Source organism: Oreochromis niloticus, linkage group LG5 (assembly GCF_001858045.2).
Source record: "Oreochromis niloticus isolate F11D_XX linkage group LG5, O_niloticus_UMD_NMBU, whole genome shotgun sequence".
Classification (NCBI taxonomy): Eukaryota; Metazoa; Chordata; class Actinopteri; order Cichliformes; family Cichlidae; genus Oreochromis; species Oreochromis niloticus.
Genome location: NC_031970.2, coordinates 8,883,498 through 8,909,316, shown reverse-complemented (window position 1 = coordinate 8,909,316; position 25,819 = coordinate 8,883,498). Strand labels below are relative to the sequence as shown.

General features: G+C 37.5%; 1 protein-coding gene across 2 annotated transcripts in view; it reads right to left on the bottom strand.

Annotated features, from left to right (window-relative positions):
• tafa3a (TAFA chemokine like family member 3a) overlaps positions 1-25,819 on the bottom strand; it is a 105,579-nt gene that overhangs the window by 24,034 nt on the left and 55,726 nt on the right. The window contains exons 1-2 of one of the 2 annotated variants that reach the window (XM_025907347.1): positions 23,181-23,268; positions 17,676-17,788 (exon numbers count right to left, since the gene is read on the bottom strand). In XM_025907347.1, coding sequence (XP_025763132.1) covers positions 17,676-17,787 — 112 coding nt within the window. In that variant the 5' untranslated portion in view covers position 17,788; positions 23,181-23,268. Of the gene's footprint in view, positions 1-17,675; positions 17,789-23,180; positions 23,269-25,819 lie in introns of those variants that run through there. The other variant, XM_005458391.4, reaches the window with a different exon arrangement.

Here is a 25,819-nt window from a genome sequence, read left to right as displayed (position 1 = left end):
CAGTTGCCAGCAAATAAAGCTCTGTCTTAAGTTAAGCCTGTCTGCCAAGTCCTGCATTTTGGGTCCTCTCTCTGCCTGCCACACAACCAGCTCATGACACTTACGATATAACACACCTTGAGCCAGTAACAAATTTCTATTTTGATACCAGCTTAGAACTTTTATTTCCTTTCACACTCCTTCTCTCTACTGTCAATAACAAATAAAGACAAGATAAAAATACATATAAAACATAACTCTCATGAAACTGACAAATGTCATTTAACAACTCTGTATACTGTATTATTAGGTATGAGACAAGTATAAACAAAAATAAAGGAAAATATTTCAAGCATTTGAAAAATATCTTATGATAGTTAGCATTTAAAAAAATATTATTGTTTCTTTTGTAGTCACCATTACTGAGGGTTTTTGAGCTGAACCTCCAGAATCTCTTTGCATACAGCTCCTGTAATGTAAAAAATTTAAATGCATAAACATAAAATGCATCAACACGCAGTCAAAGAAACAGTAAAGGTCATGCAATATATATAGTATAGTATATAGTATTTGTATTTCCATTTTATTCTATTGTATATATTATTCTATTCTATTTTATTCTATTGTATGTGGTATTTTATTTTATTTTATTTTATTTTATTGCTTTCCGGTGTTTTCTAATTTCTGCTACATAACTTTGCACTTTGCTGTAACAAAACAAATTTCCCACCTGTGGGACTAATAAAGGTCATCTTATCTTATCTTATCTTATCTTATCTTATCTTATCTTATATCGAGTATTGTTTACAAAATGAAATCTACTGAGTGTTCCTCAAGGTGCTTGAGGTCAATTCATCAAAGAACTGACAAACAAGACACGCCACAGAGTCTTGAATATCAATGGCATCTCCTTAAGTGGGAAAATATTCCAAATGGGTGATTTCATCGTTAGCCGCACTGCTTTCATGCTCATTTAGCGACATCAAAGCAACAACACTGATATATATATATATATAGCACAAAATGAGATATTTATTAATGACCCATCAAATCAAATTAGTTATGTAGTTACAGGAGCTTATATCATTTAAAAGAAAATACATAATTCATAAAGTTAATTTTAGCTTTAATATAACAATTATACATCTAGAGTGAGTAAGAACCTGCTTATCTAAACTCCAAGTGTACAGTTCAAACAAGTGCACTTGACAGACCCTAGTATTGTTAAGCTGAATTAACATCAAATCAAATCTTCTTGGTGACGTGAAAAGATCCACACTTGACAAGAAATAATCTCTGTTATTCAATAAGGTATGAAGCACATTAAGCTTTAGTGGGCTTACACCACAGAAGGACAGGGAACAAAAAAAAAATCCAGTGTGTATTTTCTGTTTCAATCTTGCCTCATGCAGTGTGCAGCTAGTCAGCCTTTTTCAGTTGGCAAACGTAGAGGCAGATCAAAACACTGAAAACAGAGTAAGGTTCTGGCCAGAGGGCCCAACCGCAGAAACAGCAGCAGCCATAAAAAAAAAAACTAGAGGTTGTGGGGCATACAATAGAGACACCATATGAATTAATAATGATTCAAATCATACTGTTTGCTCCAAAGGCCGGTAACCCATTTTTGCCAACTCAAAAGCCTCTACATGCTGAACACAACTAACTGCAGCATATTTTCCAGGTATAACAGAGGGTACGAATGACAACAGCTACCAGCTTCCCACAGCCAAAACACTCATTAAAAGGAGATGTGAGTGGGCATTAAAAATAGATCCAGGTAAAACAATTGAAATAGCCACATTAAAAAAAATCTGTCATTGTGGCATCAAAAACACCAGAGACATACTGAAGTATTGACTTATGAAACATTCATTCCTATTGCCTGGTGAGAAATACGAAGTGATCTCTCACAAGACCAGTGTTTAATTGGATTACCATATCAGAAAAGACCGACTCATTTCTGCCATGCTGTAAACCTGCTGAGCTGACAATCAGGCCCAGCACGATGCAGAGACACACTCACCTCTGAGAGAGAGGCAGAATCAGTTTAATTTAACTAGAAATTCTACTTTTTATCATTGTGGATGCTATTCTTATATATTTGGGACAAACATTGGTCAAGATGACATTTAACACCAAAATCACCTCTGCTAAGTATTCTTTTATCTTGTGTTTTGATGGGGAACACTATGTTCTAGTGTTGGTTCATTTTCATCGCCCTCATCAGCATCATTTCCCTCATTTGTTTTTTGAGGAGGTGAAGAGCCCTCTTGTCAGTTCGTATCATATAATTCACATAATTTTCATACTCATGAAATCATTCAGTGACCCCCTCATGCAATATTGATGGGGGAATTGTCATCCTGAAAGAGCCCACTCCAATTAGAAGAGAAATGTTTCATTATACATTGTACTGCAGTGACCCTTCCTTCTACAAGGACAAGTGAACCCAAAAGATGTTCCCCTAAGAGCCGCCACTGTAGTGATCATGCATTAATTTGCAACATGTCTGTCTGTAGTAGAATGAGATATTTCCCAACTGGGAGAGACAAAAACAGAGCTAAAAACGGTAAATAACAGGGTCTTTATTTTGAGTGTGGCTAACTTTCAACTACTACCCACTAGACAAGTGTTAATTAAAAAAATATAAAAGAACAACAGAGAGATAGGCAGAGATAATGAATGTTAGTGTGTGTTATACAGCTGTATTAAGAAGCTACAGTTTGCTAACATGCTCATCATACAAAGATGCGATATTTTGGTCTTTGTCGCTGCTTTGTTTGCGGTTTTCTGTACTGAAGCAGCGAAAAAAATCACTACTGCAGGTTTAAAATGAACAGCACTAGAGAAGCAAACTCCACAGCATAGCAGATCCAGCAAGGTCCAATGTGAGCTTACAAACTAAATAAGCTATAATAACAGCCACATTGATTTTTAGAGTATGAGATGACTGCAATGATTTTAATTTTTTTGTTTTTGTTGTTCAGATAGACGTCTGGACAATTTCTATTAGTCTTTTATTAAAAGAACACGATGAGGAACCAAATGTTATGACAACATAAAAAGAAATATAAAAAGAACATTAAAAAAAGATCATTTTCTTCTTAAGGAAAACACTTGCAGTTTGATATTCAGCATTTGTGAGAGTAACCAAACCAAAAACCAAGCTAATCATAATCATCTGCAACATGGTGCTTTTGAGATTAGATGACAAGGGAGAAACACGGAGACTATAGTCACTAAAAAAAGCTAGTATTGCTTGTTCATCTGTCTTTATTCTCCAAGCACAGTTTTGTTGTAAAAAAAAAAAAAAAAAAAAAGCTGAATTTTCCTTTATATTTAATCTTCTACTCACTGAGGACAATCGTTAGAGAGAAAGAATATAGAAACAGATGAGTGGGCTCTCACATTCCCAGAGTGTATGCTTTAGTGGTTTAGATGAAGTCGATGTCAGTACCATTCATCTAGCTGCCACAGTGTAAGAGCCCACCACTGACTGATCAATTGAAGTCCCTCAAGGAATCATACAGCCTTATAAGTGAAAGGCTACTGAAGTTATTAAATCCAGGGACAGCAGTGGCAGCAGCAGAGAGACAGAAACAGACTTATACACGGCGTCAAAGCCTTCTGCAAAGAAAGTGTTGTCTTTACACCATAACTTATTCTCTGTATAGCCACTGGAAATGTAATAAGGGATATTCAGACACACCACCAGAGACCCATTAAATTCTTCTTCTTACTTTCATGATTTTCTGGCACATTTAAAATATAATGCTACATGTATGTTCCTTTTTTGATCTTAAGATTTCATGATCGAATACAAAGCTTTTTTTGTCTTGTGTGACCTACTGCAGGTACTTCAATCAAAGCAGTCTGGCATTTATGGATAACACCACTGTATGCCACTCTGATTATTCAGATCTAGAAACCTATAAAATAAAGTTAAATTATGTGCATTCTGGTCAGCTCTATTTGCTTCCATAACATTTAGTTAGGACTTTTGGTTTTATTTCCTAAGAAAATATTTTAACATGCACAATTTTAAATTCACGTGTTTTAGGATTTGGCATTTTGTTATAGCTCCGACTGCAAAATGTAGGTTTAATTACCATAAAAGCTTTTTTGCTTTCATGCTCTTTGCTTTGAAGCGACTGACGGAGATTTGTAATATGACTAATAGATTTGTAATGACTAATAAATTGTTCGAGGTTTAGGAAAAATTTGCACATGTCTGGTCTAATGAGCAGAAACAGCTAAATGTCTTTATGTTGTCTTGGTCTTTGAAAAGGGAAAAAAAATCTTTAAAAATAACCTGATGTCACAATTATGATTCAACTTTTAAAAAAAAAAGACTTTTTGTTTTCTCATTCAGATTTAGGCTACCTAGTGAATTGTTTTGTGTGCTACTAAGAATGAACAGAAAGCAGAGATATCACAACACAGAAATAAAATTCTATGAGGTTTTTCTTGCAAGATGAGTGACTTTATATGCGTGGTATAATATTTTTATTTTTAAATCTACACACTGAATTTGCAAATATATGCTTAGCAAATAAAGAAGTGAACAGTCAAAATGTGTACAAAGCATAGGGCACATCCAAAAGAGTGTGTATCTGTTATTCTGACTGAGTGAGTAAGACGCCTGTGCATCTCTGTGTGGCAATGCTTTGATGAGTGTGTCTCCTTTTAGTTTTTATCTTTTTTCTATTGCTTGTCATGCACACATAGATGTTCAAAAGCATCAGAGCAAAGCCAAACACATTTTCGGCCAATGTTTAGTTTACTTTGTGCATAAACGTATACAATCAGGGAAAGATTGGGTGATTTATTAAATATTGAAGTAATATGTGGCTTCCACCTCATTCTTCAGGCTTATTATTATCATTATGCTTCAAAATTGATCTAAAATCAAATCTTTACTTGAACTTGACTGAGTATCACAGGGCAGCGGTCCCCAACCCCCGGGCCATGGACCAGTACCGGTCCATGAGTCGTTTGGTACCGGGCTGCAAGAGTTGAGGCTTGGGTGTGAAATTTATGGTTTTCATGGTTTTTATTGGCTTTTATTGGGGGGGGGGGGGGGGGTTCAGCGTTTTTATCGTTAACTCGGTTAACTCGTAATAAATCTTCTTTTTTTGTTACCGGTACTGGTTTTATTTTGTTGTATTTATCCACAACACCTTAAAGGCCGGTCCGTGAAAATATTGTTGGACATGAACCGGTCAGTGGTGCAAAAAATGTTGGGGACCGCTGTTATAGGGAACACTTTCCAGATGCTTTCCTCATCCTACTACTATAAATGAAGTGGGGCCTCTGTGATTACTCCTGTCTAATACTTAAATACTTTCATTTTTAAAATTAAAACTCCACCATTTCACTTTGTACTTTTGAATCTTCTATTTTAAAGTCTGGATATTTTTCTGAAAGCACAAACTGCAGTCACTGGGAACATCATTTTCTACCAAAGGAGATATCCATGGAGTTTAGATCACTTTGAAGCTGTGAATCCAAAAGGAAGAGATAAGTGTACTTGTGAAAACCTGATCTTCTTGGCAGAATTTAATTTCTTACATCAAAATAAATCCATAGAAAATGTTGTATTTTATGTCTTCATCTGAGCAGCCAAACTCAAAGAAGAACAAAACTCTTGGATGTTTCTGAATGGAGAATGTTTATATCCCCAATCTCAAAACCTAATTCATGGCCTATAAAGCAATAATGTTTAACATTACAATAATTACATTATAAATATTCCTGGATTTTTCTAGAAGCATTATTACTGGCTGTCTATGAAAAACGTCTCTTGGACTCCACAGAGGCAGACGAGAGAGAAGCCAGGGATCCTTTACTCCTATCTGTGGTCTCTCATCTGACATGCACACATGGTGGTTATCTGTCAAGTGGATGTCATGTCTGCTCTAAATGGCTGCCATCTCTGCTTTCCAACTGGATTCCCATGTTTTTCATGTTGAGCAGATTCCACTGATGCCTTTCAGAGCTGACTGACAGGTACAGCATCATGAAACAGAGGATTGGTTCAGGGGGAAAAAAAGGAGATGAGTAACCTCAGTTAAATTGTACATTTCTATAACAATGGCTGAACCACAATCATTTCTACTGCAGAAAGATCCATCTTCATTAGACATAGGAGCCTGTGGTAAAAGTGGAGCAACAAGCTCAGTCTGAAAATAAGACTAATGGTTTGTTTCCAGTTATTCATAGCTGAGGATCAGAGATTATTCTGCTCTAAATCAAACTGTCATGTAATTACATTAACAATGCTGCTAACTGAGAGGTATATTTAACCAGTTGCTCTAAATCAAACCTTGTCCTAGAAAACAATATTATCTCGTTAGTGGTGAGGCAGCCACCGGCACTGATCCCCTGTTGAATTGCGGGCCGCCTGAGGACACTATTAAAGGAGCATCTGACCCGTCCACCCACTGACAGCTCAATATAAATGTTCCTCTTTTTAATAGACCATCTTGCTGAAAAATATGTCGACAAACCTTTTAAAAAAGCCATTTCAGAAGAACTCCAATGGTCCCACCCATTACTTTTTATGCTCCAGTCCATTCACATAAACTTGATGCTCAGCCTCGGTTGCTGTTTTTATGGTCCGATGTGGACACTCAGCACTGCACTTCATTCCTGAGGAAATGTGAGCCAGAAGGCGAAAAGTCATGGAGCGCAGCCGGAAGATGGAGGCAAGCAATTGATAGACTACATTTCAGAAGCTTATATTTCACTTTATTCAGTCAGTATCCAGCCTCTAGTGAATAACCACCAGACCTAGCATAGCACTGCTTTAAAAGAAAAGAGGAAACTACCCCAAGCTGAATGGATGATGAGTTTCATAAAGTGTTTGTTAGGATTTATATTATCAAACTGCTTGGAAAAGAGGTTTCGTGGGATGGTTTTTAAGGGAAATGTGTTAAATTTATGACTGGGAGCTGCAAATCTGTAACATTAAGTAAAAGGAATTAGCTCTTAGAAAGGATAATAAACTTTCCCGACATCTTGTCAGACATCTTCAAATAATAGCACATGCCAATTTAAAAACAGACATGACTCATATTTTGAAACAGGTTGCAGCAAAGGGCCGCCGACTGCTACTTCTGACTGTTGCTCTTTAATATTACTGACCTGACTTGACTACAGGCAATTTGTCTTAAACTTCTATGAATTCTGGTGTTCACACCTAGGGCTTTCTAAGGAGAGATTCTTAATTAATCAACCAATATTTCTCTTTATATAACCTCTAACTAGGACCATACCAAAAAGATTTATGTATTTTGTGTTTTGCAGACTTTCATTTATGATTCTTTGGCTTGAGTTCACTACAGACTCGATAGTGGAACATTTTCTTTGAAGTCTGTAATCATAGTACATGATAGAAACGGTGCAGTTGTAAATATCAAACGTGTTTGATAAGATAGATAGATGTGGTTAAAACTGAATTTGCAAATCCCCTCAAACTACTAGGCAATCTGCTCAGACTACAGAAATGTTATATGTGTTAGCTTTTGATACACAGCTTTAAGTTGCACTGTCATAGTAGATAGAAAAGGTGTGCACGTCATGCCGCTCTATGCAAGTACATCATTTGAATTTAAAAACCTTCTCTCAAAATGTCAACAAACGGAAAGTCTGTACTGTGTTTTTCAGTTTCCTTTCTCTCCTGCCTCTGTCTGATTGGTTCTGCACTAACACATCTCAGCCTGCTTTCAGTACGGCTGCACCTGTCTGCTTCAGTTTCCTTCATGACTAGGCATTCCTGTCTGCTCCTCTGAAACTATTAAACTACTATGATACACTCTACAGAGTGAGCCACTCTGAAAAACATAACTCAGAGTAAGTATTAATATGTTATAATCTCATAGCCTAGAGTTGCTCCTTTAAAATACTCATACTGCTTTTCATGTCTAGCATTTTGACCCGAGATACAGATCCGTCTTATTACTGTCGATTTTGGATTGGATCATCGGGTTTATAAGGATGCTGTCCCTGAACATAGTGAACTGTTCTGTACCAGAAGCTACTGAACCTGGTTTGCAACAGATTATATGTGGCTGATTGGTGTATATGAACCGTCATCTCATATGACTGGTATTTCAATGTCCTTTGAAAACACATATCAGAGAAACTAGTGAATAATCTGCGATTTACTCTGGTATACGTGCTGCTATGACTTCACTGACAAAAACTGGGAGGATGAAGAGATTTATTTTTTTTCAACAAGTGGAAAAAACATAACTGCCTGAACATCACAAAGAATTCATGATGCAGCTGGGCGAAGTCTGACCTCTGCACCAAATTATTATTTAACCTTTACCCTTATATTTCACAGTTTTATCTCCAGAACACCCTGTGAACTCATTAATTCCCATCTCCTATACGTGTGGTATGTTGTACTAATTATGCCAGTTTTTACAATGTATAAAAACTGAAGGATTCAATATGGGCTAAAACATTAAGCTGTGTAATTGCAAATAAAAAACCATCAGAGTTATGAGCATGGTGCTATCCTTTCCTTCATTTAATTTTAGCAACGCTACCCACACATTAACTACAATATGTTAAAAGCTTAACAATGGGACTATTCTTCTTTATGAAATATAAACTGTAAGTAACTAATTTCAGAGTTAATGTTATGTAGCAGTATGCATCAAACCTCTCATAAAACACAGTCTGTGGAGCAAGGAATCACCATCACAAACAAATTAATCACTTCAAAAATTCTTCGACGCATTAAGATTTCAACACGGCACAGAAACCTTGTGATAAGGACCTGCGCTGTTGCCAATATGAAAGGGGTCTGTGCCTCCTAACGCTAAGCTTCAGCCAAGCATAGGCCATTAACAGCAATACAATTGACTAACTTTAAAGGGAGTTGCTTTAATTGCTGGGTAAGGGCAGGCTTTTAGTTTGTGAGGCCCAATTACTACCATGCTGTTAGCACTTCTTCACTAATTGCATTCATCAGCTCAAATCGTTATCACCAGGCTCTCCTTCGATTTCTATCAAAATCCAAAAATCCTCATTTCTTTGAGTTTCAGAATAGCTAGAGGTAACTCATAATGTGGCGAGGGATAATGGGTTTACATTTGAGCTGTAATTAGAGAGGGAATGGAGATGGAAGACTTCTGGCGGATCTGATTTTGGCACAGTATGTGTCCTTTCTGCTGCAATAAAACACTGGGACAAATTTTACTCTGACCTATTATGCCAGTCAGTGTTGTCTTGAGAACACACTGTTTTCTAGAAACCATTGACTAGATGTGGATTAACCCTAATGTAGTAAAAGTATATAGAATAATTATGATTCTGTTTTAGTATAGCTTATTCATTTTTGTAGCTTTGGACAATTTTTTTGTTGTTTTGTTGCATTGTTGTGTTTTATATTTGTTTTGTTTTGGCTCTCCGTCAAATTAATTGTTGGGACTATGGAATGTTGTAACAGCTCAGTGAGACAATTACAGAGGTTGTGAACAAGCCAACAGTTTATCCACATTTCCCCGGCTATTACTGACAAATAATGCCATACCAAGCATTTGTCTGCTGAATTAACAGACAAACAAGATTACAAATTAGTGTAATGATCTGCATACACACTGTCACAGTACTATGTAATATCATTGATAGTACCCACTAGAAAGTGTTAAACGTTATTGGTAAACTGTTAAATTGTCAGGATGCCAAACCTAAATACATTTCTAGCATTGCCATGTCTTTCCCACATTTATATGGGCAGCCACAGAACCACCACAGCTATTGTGTTTTCTCTGCAGAGACAATCTTTTCCCCATGGAGTCCTACTCATGAACCCATCTAACTGGTCTGTGGAGAATGCAAACAAATAAGGGAGGGAACCAAAACAAACCTGTGTTGAGGTAAAAATGGGGGTGAGTTCCTATCTATCTATCTATCTATCTATCTATCTATCTATCTATAATGACTTTAAAAATCAAGAATTGGGTGAACAAGTTTGAATTTCCTTATGTTCTTTAGCAAGTTGCACCTTGAACTATCAACAAGCTTCTGGCATATTTCTGGCTGGATATTTGGCCATCCTGGGTTCATTTTAACATTAGAACAACCAAGGGGGTCATTTATAACCCTACTGGTGGTTCTAGTGTTAAACTGGTTATGGGTTAAATATAGGTTGAATATAGGTTGAATTACGGGAGATCATTGTCATGTTGAATGTCCATGTGGACTTTAAGTTGAGCTTAAAGGTGTTGATTTTGGAGCAGGGGCTTCTTTCTTTGTCAGTACCCTCTCAGTCTATGACAATAAAAAATTTGCTTTATTGTGAACAGTGACATTGGTGTTCCAGCAGTTTCCAGTTCATAGTTCCTTGGACTTTCCCACTGTTCTGAGTATTGGTCAATATAATCAATGCTGTAACACAAAACCATTTTATGCTAGAGAAGATCTTATCAAGTTAAATGACAATGTACAATTTTTAAGTATTTGTATTCATTTGACCCTCTTGACCTTGTGGATTAGAGAAAAACCAAAATAAATTCTTGTTTTTTAAAGTCAATAAAGATGTATGCTATACAATCATCCCACCTTAGGAAGACAACAGTTCAAAGAAATCATTAAATACTCTGAATGGGCTATCGTGGGTATGTAAACTTCTGACCATAACTGTATTTTTTATACACTCACAATTATGTAAAGTATTATAAAATAGATGTTTAGACAGCTAACACATTTGGTGCTCTTTTCACATTGTAGGTTATCTGAATTTGCAGGCCTTTTCACACATAGAATTGGTGGTTACAGTCTAAACAGTTATTTTGGCATCATCTGAGAGGGCACTGAACAAATTTACTTTACACAGACCCTTGGATGTGAGCAATATGTGGATTCAGAGTGTAGTTTGAGTGGTTTTATGGTAGGTCAGACCCTGATGGTAAATTGTGATGATTATAACAGAATTTGGGGGAAAATGTTTTATTTTATAGTATATCCGTCATTTATATTTTTAGAACAGACAATAAGGATAATCACATAAGCAAAACCAAAAATTGTGCTTTAACACTATGTCCTGTACTACTGTAACAATGCTACAATTCCCAACTATCATGCTTGAACTTTGATTCCTCTGTGTATGTGAATAAAACTATTGATATTCTCTCAGCACATACAGTGTCCCCTTGTTCCCCTCTGTCAGCTACACAACCACACACACAGAGGATAAAACCAAGGCCACACACAGCCACTCACGGCTCATCTATAGCTGCCATTCAGATGTGTATAGCAGAGGACGTTTGATGGTTTTCTAATCTCAGGACCTGCCACTGGGAGATGGGGCGAGCTGACCCCCGTCATCCCCACAGTGCATTTCAAACAGCCCCACATCTCCATCTCAATCTCCCTCTGCTTACTACCTCCCCACCATTGTGTTGTCCACCTGCTCTCCAAATGTCAGGACAAATGCTCCACTGCCGCATCCCCGCACATCCCCAGGGTGGGGATGACCTGTTCCTCAGCCGCTTCGTATAATGTCATGCTATCTCTGGGCAAGGGTTCCACACTGACCTGCTATGTGGACTGTGGAGAAGGCTAATGAATACTACTACACACCAACAGAGACCCAGATACAGTAAATTTACTTCATTACAGGTCTTTATACAAGTCAGGAAATTGGAATAGATACATATGATGAAGTCTCTAAAAAAATATGACAGAGAAAAATCCACTTGGTCCATTTGGTAGACTCAAATCAATCCCAAGAAGACCTCTATTTAAAATCCATTGATATTATGACAAAATATAGCAGTCTCTGGATTAAACAGCAATTAGCCAATTGGCGAAAGAGCAGGACTAATACTGGCGTCAAGCAGCGCTGCTGTGTAATATTTTAACTTGCCAGTGCTAGTTAACACTGGCACAGGTTTAACTATTTTTGCTTTGTTTGACCCATTCTGGAAATCTCCAAGAAAACCTGCACTTTGGTGTGCCTATTCGTCAGTCTTGGCTAAAAATTCTGTTTAACTCAACCTGATATTTGTCTTTCGTTTTAAGTGGGAGAATCAAATCCACTCTGGGATTGGGGAGCTCAAAAACAAAACAACAAAAAACCAAAAAACTTAACTAAATTAGCAGCAATTTGTTAATTTAATAAACTATTTTTTCCCAAAATCATAAATATTTCTCTCGCACCTTGATCACTGGTTTTAATCACATTTAATAGACCACTTTTATGGTTTTTTTTAAATATATTTTTTATGTTTTATTTCAAGTTACAAGTTTTAAAAGGGCTTTCCCTCACTGTCAGTTTACAATCATTAAAAAAACCTTTAAGCCAAAAGTGGAAAAATAAATGTTACCAAATGTTTCAGTTATAAAATTTACGACCACTGTAAAACTAAATATAGCTATTCTTATTTGTACTCATTTGTATCTTTAATCCATGGGTGTTTGACATTTTTAGAATGTCTCCTGGGACTTAAAATGCAATTACAATTTTTGCACTATGTCATCACAATTTAAAGTATGCTAGCTGAACAGAAACACATTTATACATGCGGCAGGCCACACAGGCAATGAAAACTTGCACTCAGTGAGCATTTTTCATTCAAGCAGCTGGGTGCATCTTTGAGTAAGGTTTTCACTTCTTATTATAAAGTGTGTGTGTGTGTGTGTGTGTCAGTGTATGTCAGTGTGTGTGTAAGACACAGAGAGAGAGTGTGTGTGTCTATGGAGGATACTGTTTATTTATGGCTTTTTTATATATTTTTATAAATCTATAGCATCAACACATTGTTAGGGCTGAAGATATTGAACAATAATACAATTTAGATCTGCAAAACTAACATTATGCTGCTCTAAAGTTAGCTTAGTGAAGTTACTTGGAAGATCAAAAATGTGTTTATATCAAAGGGACCAAGTTTAATAATAAACATGAATATTACTATTTTGAGGTATTTAACAGTTAAGAAGACTAATCCTCATCTCATCAAGAATATTTGAATACGAATATCTTTACAACACTGTATTCACTTTTTCATGCAGTCTTCATTAGTAGCCACAGTGGAAGATAACTTTATATTTATTTTCACGTTCAGTGTTTTTTTGCTTATTTGATGACTGTGAAAATGGGAATACAGAGAGAAGCATAAATGAGTATAAACCAAAGAGACATGCACATGATAAAAAAAAACTTTTTCAATAATCAAGCAATTTCATTTTAATATTTCTTCCACTGTGAAGAAAAAAAAATCACTTTTCAAAACACAATGACTAAATCTACCCCAAGGCTATTCAAAGTTGGATAGTAACAAATTATATTATTTTGAGTTTCTAAAATGATCTAAGCCTTTAAACACTAAGAAAAAGCACTCTGCTGCCGCCTGATTCTCATCAAGATCCATCAAGCATGAAAAGCTCTTTTTCATAGTCTTCCTTCCCTCCAGGCTGGCACAGGAAAACAAGTCTAATTTATCTAGTAAGCATATTTTAATTCATAATTTTTATTAATGTGACACATCCTAATATATCTTTTTTCCAGAAATTATTCTGATGGGGGCAGTGTGGGGAACAAAAACTTTTTTGTTGGATTCTGCCATTAATTTGGGAAAGAGTGAAAAAAGTTGAAACCAATTTGCATAGAATACAAAAAAAATCCCCCAAAGCATAAAAATCAGCTCGAGAACAAACCATTAGAGTGCATCACGCAGTTTTTAGAAAGTCTCCACCATAAGCAAATATGGAAATATTCTACTCTATTCAAATGAGAGCCAGTGCAGTTTCATCTTATTAATAAGGCGGCATGGCCCCTTGTGTGCATGTGAATATAGAACCGGAGTGTAAAGCTGATCCCCAAAGTCATTTTGCAATTTGTGTAGTTATCCGTGAGCCATGTGGCTTAATGCTTGATATTTTAGAATCTAACAAAGTTTACGACCTGTAAACAGCACTGCTTAGAGCGTTTTCTTTTCCCTCTCTCGACGAGTGGGAGCTGCTGCCAAGTTGCATCGCACAGCCTCAGTGGGAAATGTGTTTTTCACGCCTGTTTTCCTCTCTACTACATTTCCCCTCACAGACACTGACCAACAATCCACAAAGAGCTTCATTCCTGCTTTTTAAATGAGACAGAGTGAGTTACTGTTAAAAAAAAGTGTCCAAGCATCTAAATAGCTGAGTAATGAGGCTCCCATTTGACCAGGCCACAACATCAGTCTAAATCCTATCGATGGGACCAAAACAAATTGTAAAGCTGAAAGGTAGTTGTTATCGCGCTGGTTCTCTCTCTCTCTCCCTGGACCACTCTTCTTCTTCTTGCGCCCTCTCTCGCCCTTCCTCTCCCTCTCCACTCTTTCATGACCGGCTAATGAATGTAGATGGTGCTTTGGGGGATGCAGTGGTCTTATTACTGGGGTTATGTGTGCACGCTGTAAGCTCAGCATGCTCCAGTCAGGCAATGGTGAAAGGTTCAATTGCTTTGGCAAAGCCCCCACCTCAGTAAACAGAAGGGCTAAAGAGGTTTGTTTATTGGGCCCACCTTGGCTTGACCTCTGTAGCTCAGGGACAGCCTACGTGATTACAGAAGTGTCAGCGCAGCCCGGGCAGAACAGGGCCAGACTACTTTCATTGGCCCTCTCTCTCTCTCCTAATAAATCACAGGAATAAGCACACAAACCACATGAGTGTGACAAATGCAAAAACAATGAGAGTTCAATGTAAGCCTGAAGATTAAATGGTTTATCCAGCATGTTTGCGCTCAAACTAGTCGGATTTGGTGTTCTACTGTCAGTCTACAGAGATATATACAGAACATATTGATTCGAATGATTAGTTTATTACACGAGTAGGCGAAAAGGCGAGCTGTCCTGATGCTCACTCCAAAACAGAAACAATATGAAACATGGCCCAAGTATGTGAACATTTTGACCCCAGCAACGGCAAAGAAGTAATTTCCTGAAGGAATTAAGTTGTTAAGTGTCACCTAGTTTTTCTAATTATAATAAATATTTGACTAAGTCAGCATTTAGGATTCAGTTTTAAGGTTGAAATGATTTAGATAATTATCATCATTACAGATCACCTAAAACACATCCAATTCTGCTGCTGTGCTCCAGCGTTCACCCTTTGCTTGCTCGGGTAAATTCTCCACACTCTGGACTCTCTGTTCAGTTCATCTATGGTTCCCCCAACTGCTCTGCACAGCCAGAGCAGTGGAAATAATCATTTGTTATTTTATCTTTATTATACCTTCCTACATATTTAATCTATCAGTCACATATCATTAGCTCTGGCTCATATTGTAGCAGCCTTCACATCAAAATGTGTGTAAACAGGTCTGCTGAGTGCAGCATTTTACAATTGCATTTTTCTATTGGGGTGAAAATGACTGTCTGTAGATTCCCCATTCACCTCAAAATTAACTATATGGTAAATATATCCATTTTAGGAAAAATCATGAAATGAGAGGTGATCGGGTTATATACACTATGTAATTATGTTATTATGCGTGGCTTGCGGTATCAGTTTATCTGAAAGATGTTGGGTGAGGTAAGCTCAGCCTGAGCAGACCAGTCAAAGTCAGAGCACCATTCCTTTATGGGCCTTTGTGCATGGTCATGATTAACCAGGAAAAACCCTGTCCCACACTGCTGTCACAGAGTTAAAAGCACATTATTGTATATCACAATGTGTAAATAATTCTTTATGAGTACCAGGGGTCTTTGTTCAAACAATAAAGAATGTCAAACGCCAAAGCACACAGAAGAGTATGGAAAGGTGAATCATCTAGCGTTTGTCCATATATTGTATTTTATCTTTTATGTTCCATATTTTATTTTATATTTCTTGAGGAAAAGCTGGAGAGACTGCTTTCCACTCTTGAACATCATGTAGACATTTCACATTGTATTTGTTTTGAATGTTGTGTGTTCACAGTGGAAAAATTATATTTTTATTATGTTTATCAGTTTTATTTTATTATGTTTGATTGTTTGGTTGATGTTGGTGCAGTTATATTCAATGAAGTGAAAATAGAAAGTAAAAATGATTTAAGATGCAATACAGTATCACTGGTTGTGTAATGGAAATTTGTCTTATAGAACACTGAATCTGTTATAGTGAAATAAGTAAATGTGAATAATGCTGGTTTAGGACACAGGAGCACAAAGTTAGATGTGGTGGAGCTCTCCATACTGATTTAAAAAGTTGAATGATTACATTTTACTAAAACATATACCTTAAGTTAACAAGAAAATATTCAATAGCTTTCCGTGCGCCTAGAAGTGAATGATAAATCAAATTATTAATCTAGCAATAGCAAAGTCAAAAAACAGGTTGACATACAGTTATATCTGCTGTCGAAACTTTTTCAGCCTCTGTTTTTGATTTGATTTGAACATACACAGACAAGGAATGTAGTGCAATCCATTTGTGACATATAATATGTACAGTCTCCTTGTGTAGTCTATCCTGTTTCGGCTCTATCAAAGTGTTTTGCTGGTTATATGTTTTCAGCTAACATGGAGCTGTTTCCCTCTAGCCACTGTGTGCTGTTTGTCCTCCAGTGGAATAAGGCTCATTATCTCAATGTGTAGTCACAGTTTCTACCGTTACGCCCAGGGATCAGGCCATCTCTCCATTAAGGGAAATCGCTTTGAAAGGTCTTGTCCTCTGCTTCAAACACACACACACACACCGAGACGCATGCATGCACTTAGTGTACTGGTATTACTTTTTTTTCCATTTGATGCTTGACTTACAAGACTGCTAAACTGTTGAATTTTAATGTGCAGAAAACACAACCTTAAAGTACATCTTTGCCTTGCTGTTTAGAAGCCAAGAAAGTTGAACAAATCATATCAATTTCTTTTTAAAAAGTCATTGAGGTGAAATGTGACCACAACATGTGACTGAGCTATAAGGAATTGGGTGTGACATGCTGTGACTGTTGTACCAATTTGGTCAGAATGGATCCAGTGAAAGCACTCAACTGTAATCCTTCCACATCACCCAACACATCAGGTGTTACATTTTTGGGAGCAAATGTTAGCGCATCATAGCAAGTAAAAGAATAACTTAAAGTGATGATTCACAGCTCAGAATAAAAATTTAATAACACAATATGCATGCATAATTCCTAACAGGTACTGGTATAAATCCCTGGGAAGTAAATTACAAAGAAGTTTATCCAGGGGGATTTATTGGCTTCTCTCAATAATCATTACAATCTACTTAACTAGACATTTCAAGGACAATGTGAGCATAGTGATAGCATGTGTTTGTTTTTGTTCTAACTGAGCATGAATTGCCTTTAAATATGTATCCTGCTGGTGTGTTTGCCACAGTCTGCTGCTCCTGGTTTTTGCTTTTCTGCCCATCTGGAAGTCAAACAAGCTCATTATTTTCAAAAAAAATCATTTCACAAGATTTTGCTGGCTTTTAATGGGATAATACAGTGACTATATGCTTTCCTGAGTTTCTTCACTACAGAGGTTGATCAGACATAGTAACAGACTTTATTTGTTCTGGGCATCCTGCCCAGAACATACTGCTGTATGTGTGTGTGTGTGTGTGTGTGTGTGTGTGTGTGTGTGTGTGTGTGTGTGTGTGTGTGTGTTTCTGTATAGTATGAATGGAAAATGATTTATGAAAGACCAGTGGCTATGTTCAGCCACTGGTCAATGGGAAACTAATGAATGGAAGGACATGCAGTGTACCTATGTGGCTTCTATGTGATGATGCACTGGTCAGCTGTCCCCAGAGAGACACCATACAGACGGTCAGCAGCAGCGCCCTTCCGTACATGCTCTGTAGGTCCCTCTCCTGCATTCTGGAAAAACAGGACAACAAAATCAGGAGTTAGCCATATTTGCATTATATGAACACCCAGATATACAGTCTGGCTCTTTTGAGTTCAAGGCAACAAATTCCCATAACTATGACTTGGCAGTCACAGGTGGAATCTACTGAGTTTTAACTGGATTAACTCAAACTAAACCAACACACACAAACACAATCAGTCTACCAGTATCTATTCATGTGTTTGAAATGCAGAAAATTCTAAATTAAATTATTTCTCTTGAATGGAGTTGTGTTGATGAGCATTGGATCAGTTGGAAATATGCACACCTGGTCAAAGCTCAGTTATTTCTTGGTTTTTTGTAAATGTATGCTGTTTTCCCATTGGTTCCATGTAGTGGGAGACAACAAGCACAACTGCTTTGTATTTATTTATTATTAAATAAATTCACACAGTCACATGAAAACAGGGAAACTGTTTTCACAGGACTGATTAATTAATATCATATCTATAAAAACAGAGGTTTTGGCAGTTTGCTGGTGTGGTGTTAACACAATTGTACAATATTGTGCAGACGTCTCAGCAAATTTATCTAAAGGTCAAATGGTGCAATGCTCAGAGAAAGTGAGAACAACCCAACAGCTCCAAAAAGTTCATGACAGTACAATTTGAAACAAATCAAACAAGTATATCTTGTTTTGAAGGGCTGCCAAGAGAAAGACCTCTAGAAGGAGATAGCACAGTTTAGGTTTACAAAGTTGCTCATGAACAAACCACAAGACTTCTCAATCAATGTTCTTTGGACTGATGGGATATAAGTGGTTATGTCTGACAGTGTGGCATGTTTGGTGAAAATCAAGCACAGCATATCAGCAGAAACACAAAGTACCGGTAGTCAAATACAGTGGTGGAGGGGTTTGGGTTTGCTTTGCAGCCACAGAACCCGGACACCTTCCAGTTACTAAGTAAACTGTGAACTCCTCCGTACTCTGTATTCAAGAGTCAAATGGGAAGTCATCTGTCCAACAGCTAAAGCCTAGCTGAAACTTGGTCATGCAACAGGACAATTATCAGCAACAAAAAAGCAAATCCACAACAAATTGGCTAAAAAAAGAATCGATGGTCCAATCAAAATCCAGATCTCACCCAAATGAATTCCTGTGCCTCTTGAGAGATCTATGCAAATTAATGCCTACAAATCTCAGTGACATAAAGCAATGCTATAAAGAACAGTAATGCTGTGAGAGACTGATCGTAATAAAGAAAATGATTACTTAAATCTGCTTGGCTCTTAAATCATGGGGTTTACTTCATTTTTCACAGGACTGCAGAGTCCTGGACAAAGAAATTCACTGGTGCTGAGGTTTCCTCTCTATAATAGTCAGACAAGTAGTTTTCATTTTTGTAGTAGGTTTGGTTTGGTAAAGGAAAATAATTTGGACACAATCAGGTAAACAGCTGTAAAATCTACAACATTTCCACAAAGGTTATGCTGTCGTTACCACCACATTTCAACTTATTACATGACACTTGCATTGACATTCGAATCTGTGAAACCAGGATGATAATATCAGTAACTGTATCAGCTAACTGCCAAACCACCGATTTGTACACAATAACCTTAAAGCAGGCATCTCAAAGTCATTAGTGCTCATGCTACACTGCATGAAAACATGAAAAATGAGAACTACACTTTTCCCTTTATTGTATGGAAATTCTGAAAAAAATGTTCATATTTAATGAACCATCTGTTTACATTTACCGTCCGATGGGCTTCCTGAGATGTTTTCAGAAGAGCAAGTACAATGTTAAAATTATGTCTCATAACATCCACATCTCAGGAAATTAAAACCTAAACAAAAAGTAGCATTTAACCTCTTTATCATTCATTGAACTACTTTCCATACACTTCAGTATATTAATGCTGACATCAACATGCAATATGTTTGATACCACTCCCTTAAAACTGAATAAGCTGAGGGAACTCCACGATAACAAGTGATAAAGGGAAAGAAACAAACAAACAAACTTAAGAATCTTTTTGTCCATTTTGTGCAATAGCCATTAGCTTCAAAACCGCAGTAGATTATAAAATATCTCTGAAAATAGTCATTTTGTAAGAACAATAAATTCTGTAAGCCTCTGCAACAAAGCCTAGATCAATTTGCTGTGTCACTACCTGGTATGACTGAGCCTATAATTTTAAAGTCATATTCACTTGTGAACACCTCTGGGTTTTTTTTTTAAGTATTAAATTATAGTGTTTTATTTCACCAAAAGCTCAAATGATATGCAGTCCAATGATATGGAGCTGCAGATGTAGAATTTGGATGAAATTGCAACAGATGCATTCAGTAATAATTTCACAAAATTCATAACACCAGTTCTGGAGCAACAAATTAAGTACTTTTTTTCTCTCTTCTCTCCCTACTTCCTATCTATGAGTGTTGCTATTTGTGTGGTCTGTCTTACAATGCTCGGCTCAGTAAAATTTGTGTACTTTCAGATGATTGTTGTCCTGCAATACTCTCCATCTTCATCTGAGAGGCCCATGGAGAGTGGAACAATCAGCGGCTCGTCTTACTGCCAACAGAGCTGGCCTCCTCTCTCATGAGAAAGCAGCCGCAAATCACAGCTCTGCTTTGAACTCTGTTCCAGTGCAGCAACTCAAATTAGTAAAATGCTTGGTTTCATGCAAAAAGATCAACCCTTGCTTATCTGGCAGAGGCTCACATACGAGGGAGATGTTTTACTGTGACTGCCTTTGTACTGCCAGCCAGAGCTGGTGAGATCTTAACACGGCACTCTAATTCTGTACAGGCTCAGACAGCTGATGCAATCAGGATGTTATAAGCACATACAGACTGTAGAAAAACATAGACACAGTGTCTGTAATATCACCCATAAATTCATCAAGGGACTATTTGAAGTCTGGGGTTTAGGTTTATGTTGCTGCTGTCTGCTGTTATTGGGATTATGTGAAACCAAAAAACAAGAAGCCTGCATGGATCTCAAGTGAGGCAAACAAGTGACATCAGGAACTAACTGCGTGGTGGGCTGAAGTACCTGTCAGTGCCTTTAAATACTATATATTGTGTACCAAGTGTACACAAAATCCATTATGAAAGTTTTTTTTAAAGTACAAAAAAACTGTAGCATTCCCCTAACTTTTAATGAGTTGCTAAATGCATTTAAATCAGCTTTCCACAGACTTCCACACTCAACCCGATATACCATGTGAACTTGAGTGACTTCCACAAGACATTAAATAACAGATACACACCGTTGCATCCTTTGTAATTTAAGGGCTTGATTTGATCTTTTACTTTGCTCGGCGGGGACTGACGAGTTAAATTAACTCCCACAGAGTCTGAAAACTAATTTTCACCTGTAGTCTCAGACGTTTGGTGCAACACTAACACATACCGCCTCCAACATTAGACCAGATGAAGTGGTAACATGATTAAAAAATGTGTCTTCACTTCTTTGCTCTGCTGGGGCAAAGTAGGGATCACTACTAGAAAAACACCACTTGTAATGGACTCCATCTCACTGTTAGTTTACCAATTTATTCCATCCCTGTTTATCTAAAAAAAAAAAGTACTAGACTCACATTAAACATTTCAGCCTCTTACTCTTATTTTACTTATTTGCGATTTGTTCCAACAAGAAAGCTGATCTGACAGCTGAACTCCAGAAATAATTGGAATTTGAGAGCACGCCACTGTGCTTTATGAAAATGAAATGTCTGTGACGGCAGAGTTTTGGTTTGGAGCTGCTAGGATGTCAGGTTTTATTCCAAATCTAAATCTATTTTAGCACATTATACTCCAATTTCCATCTTGCGTCTGTAGTGTTCAGGTGGCTTATTGGAGTTGGTTAACAAGAAAATTATTCCACCTGACTGATGTGGCGCTGAGACCAGGTGGCTCATCACAAAATGCCCTGAACAGGGTGAAACTATTTTGGGGACACATTAAGGCAGATTTTTACATGATGGAAACACACATACACATGTTGTGTTGATCAGTTTGGATGCACCCCACAAGTCTTTTCCAACCTTTGCACCTCATCTCATAAGTTATGGCTGCAGTAATAATAAGCTTGGTTGGTACATTCCTGACAGAGACTCCAAACACTGAATGCCAACTGATTAAAAAATTGAAACGTGTTATTTCACACGACTTTACTGATAATATACAAATAACTATACACTCGTAAATGCATGGTATGTGTGAATAAAATTAAATACTATTTTCCAGCAGTCTTTTGTGATGTCTTTATCACAATGATACAATGATAAAAATGTATTTGCCAGCGATCCCTGGCCATTGGCCAAGGTAGAGTACACCCCAGATAAGTCACGAATCTATCACAACAAATAACCACATACTCATACATCTCCAACTATGGCCAATTTAAAAGCACCAATTAACCTAACAATCATATTTTCTGAGTGTGGGAGGAAACTGGAGCAACCGGAGGAAACCCACGGGAGCACAGGGAGAACATGCAAACTCCACGCAGCAAGGTTCAAACCTTCATGCTGTGAGGCAACAGCATAAAACCATGCTGGTCATTTTTTTTATTATTATTATTATTCATTATGTTGCATTATGGTTATCTTTTGTATTTTTGTTTTGGAAAATGTGCATGTGGATGGATGACTCACCATCTGCAGACTAAACCCACAGGTACACATGAAGTAACTAGAACCACTGGGGGGGGGTTGTTTGTTTGTTTTGTTTTTTGTTTTGTTTTTGTTTAGTTATAGCCAAAATAAATATTACATTGCAGTTTTAACATTGTAGAACATGCATATGTAACATAGTTACACCTCCTATAAATAAAAGATGCATGTAGCTTCTGGGTCTGAAAAAGTGTACGCAATTATCAGTTGTAGCACAGGGGTCTGTAAATTTTACTGCTTAAACGTTTTTAAGCAATGATAAACAAAAAGCCTGCATAGAAAAGCAAAACATATTTAACCCTTATAGTGTCTGCTTATTTAAGGTATTTGTTATATATTTGTTGATTTGTGATTGAAGGACAGCAGCAAGAGTGTGACACTAGAAAGAGCAAGAAACAGTGACACTAACAAAAAGGCAGGAAGTCGAGCTCAGGGTGGTGGAACTGAAAATTGTAGGATTTTTACTGGGAGTCACCAGAAATGACTATATCAGAGAGACAGATCAGGTTGAGCAGTTTGGAGACAAAGTGAGGACATACGCAGAGGAGGTATCGAAGATATGCTGGATAAAGAATATGGAGCTTGGCTACAGTGAAGGAGGACACAAAGAGGATTGGTGTGGCAGAAGAAGATGCAAGGGACAGGGTGAGATCGCGGCAGATTGTACTGGAACTGAAAAAACCTGAATTGATTATTTCAATTTTTTTTAAAAGTCTATTAAAAAAACATTACCTGAGCCTAAACAAACTGCAACATGAAATCTTTCCAGCACTTATTGCTCCACAGAGCCCTGTACCCCTCCCTGCTGTTTTTGCTGTGGCCTCTTGCTTTCTCTCCAGCTCTCAGGTGTTTGTGTAACTGGGGTTTCCAGTAGGCGTGGTCAGGGGCTGCAGCAGCTGTTTCATCACACCTGAGTGCCATTATCTCATCATCTGTAATACTTAAGGATAGACTTTTCCCCCACTTATTGCCAGATTGTTTAGGTAGCTATACATGGTAATGACAGGGTCTAAGCCTAACTCTCTAGAATTATCTCCTTGTGTCTGGTTCACCTTCTCACCTTCTCTCCCAGGAATTCCTTGGTTATGCTGCCCTCCAGTTTAACTGGCACCTTGTGCATTCAGAATGCTGGAGTTTACCTCTCCAGTGCTGATGGCCAGATGAAGTCTCATGAAGCGTTGAAGCTTTCCATCCACTTGGTTCAGGAAACGCTTCATTTGCACACAAACCCCCCTTGCTGTTCAAAACTTATTGTCATGGCCTTTTAGCTGTCTTACAACAGTATCTGTGTATAATCACTACCAAAAACAGGAATAAAAACACCTTAATCAGATTTGTTTTTGATTAAAACAAACATAAGGCTATAAATGTCCATATGATTACAGTCAGTGTTAAATAAATCCAACAGGACACGAGACATTTATGTTAAAAGTGTTCCAGTGTTTTCAAATGATGGGACAGGGATTGTGCTTGTGAATACTGGAGTGATAAAAACTAAGAAATAATATTTTCTTTCCACACTGGTGGTTTTTCTCTTTGGTAATAACCTCTCCAGGTTTGGCAAAAACCCTTTCACATGGTACTGAGGAGGTAGGGGTGTACAAGTATCCCACAGCAAGCCTGCAAAGGCTTGGATATATGCAACTGCATAGATGAACCCATAGATCAGGTGTTGTTGTATCCCAGTTGCTTGGCACACAGCAAACACTTTGTAAAAAAAACAAAAAAATGACTGGTGAGTATTATAGTAGTAGCATACTTCATATACTTCAGGCATATTATGTCCATCCATCCATCATCAGTGACATCCCTTGTCCTTAAAGAAGCAAGGCTCGGAGAGCGCTTCATAAAAGCTTTCCTGGATGTCTCGACACACGCTCCGAAGCCTCGGAACAGTGCCTCCCATCCCTATCCTCCATCTTGACTCAGACAAGCAAAAGTCTGTAAGCTCTTTGCAAACTTACCTGCCTGCCCACTCATTAAAACACAGATTACCAACTGAATTGTCTTTGTTACCTAAACGTTACTTACCTCCACATTAAAGCATTAAATCGCGGTATGAGTCTGAGTCTGCCTTGGGATTTTTCTTTTGGTCTGCAATCATGACTTGACTTTCATCAAGTCAGTGTTTAACAACGAAATATGACATTACACTCATCTATAATGAAGTTCCTGAACAATGTGCATGCACGCTGAACTTGTCTCTATAATTTCTGTCCAGAACAAGAAATGACAAAAATGAAAAAAATAAATAAATACACATGCCTACAGTAATTAAGTGATATGTGGATGAATATCATTCATACATCAAAATATATTTTATGTGGCTTAACCATAATTACCAAGAGCTCACTATAAACACCCAGCCCATTCAAAAGTCCTCACAAGATGATGATTGTTCAGGACCTGCAGTCTTGATTTTCAGTTGTGGAGGTTAGAGTTCTATGGGAATTCCTCAACATCTGAAACGATAAGTCTGCAGTCGACACTGTTGCTGTCTGATTTTAAGAAATTATTTTAGTTGCAAAATGTTTTCCTTTCACCTTGTTCTATGTCTTGAATGAATGTCTTGAATATGTTTGTGTTTTTTTTCCTGTCTAACCATGTGATTTAATGTGCTGAGCTGTAATGAGTGAGAGCTGGTCACAAGAAAGTGAAATAATTTAAATGGTGCGCAAAGGCTTCAAGAATCAGATGCTAATTAGATATAGTTTTTCTACAAGTATACAAAACTGAACAAGTAACTCATTCTATAAGTCAGACATTAACTTGGTGAATTCATGACATTATCTTCCTTATTAAATCAGGATAACCATATGATAGTAAACACGCATGTTGCATGTAGATGGCAAATTTTGTGTTGCATAGCAACCGCAGTAAAATTGTTGCTTTGATCCAGTGCTCCTTCTGCTATTAGGGATCCTCAACGCTGCTCATTGTGAAGTAAAGCTATTTCTCTGATTATAGCCTGATGGACAGTCACAAAGGACACACAAATGTACACACACACACAGATGCACTGACGCACTCTTTCACACAACAAACTTACCCTAAAGCACCTATCGCCTTAGTGCAGCAATGAGTCAATGTGACCATTAAGACAGAGAAGTGTGTTTACAGCTGATACATGACAGAGCGGACGAGCTCGAGGTGGCTGCTGCGGTTGGAGGGCAAAACAAAATCAGTGTTGTTGTTTATGTTAGGCGTTTTTGTTTACCTCTTATCTAATTATGACACACAGCTGGTTGCGTTCCAGTAGTCATGCCTCCGGCTAAGCCTTCCCTCAATTACATAAACAGCTTTTATACTGACACAGAAAACATGGCAAAATCTGCTAAACCAGACACAGCAAATACTAAGTTCAGTGCATG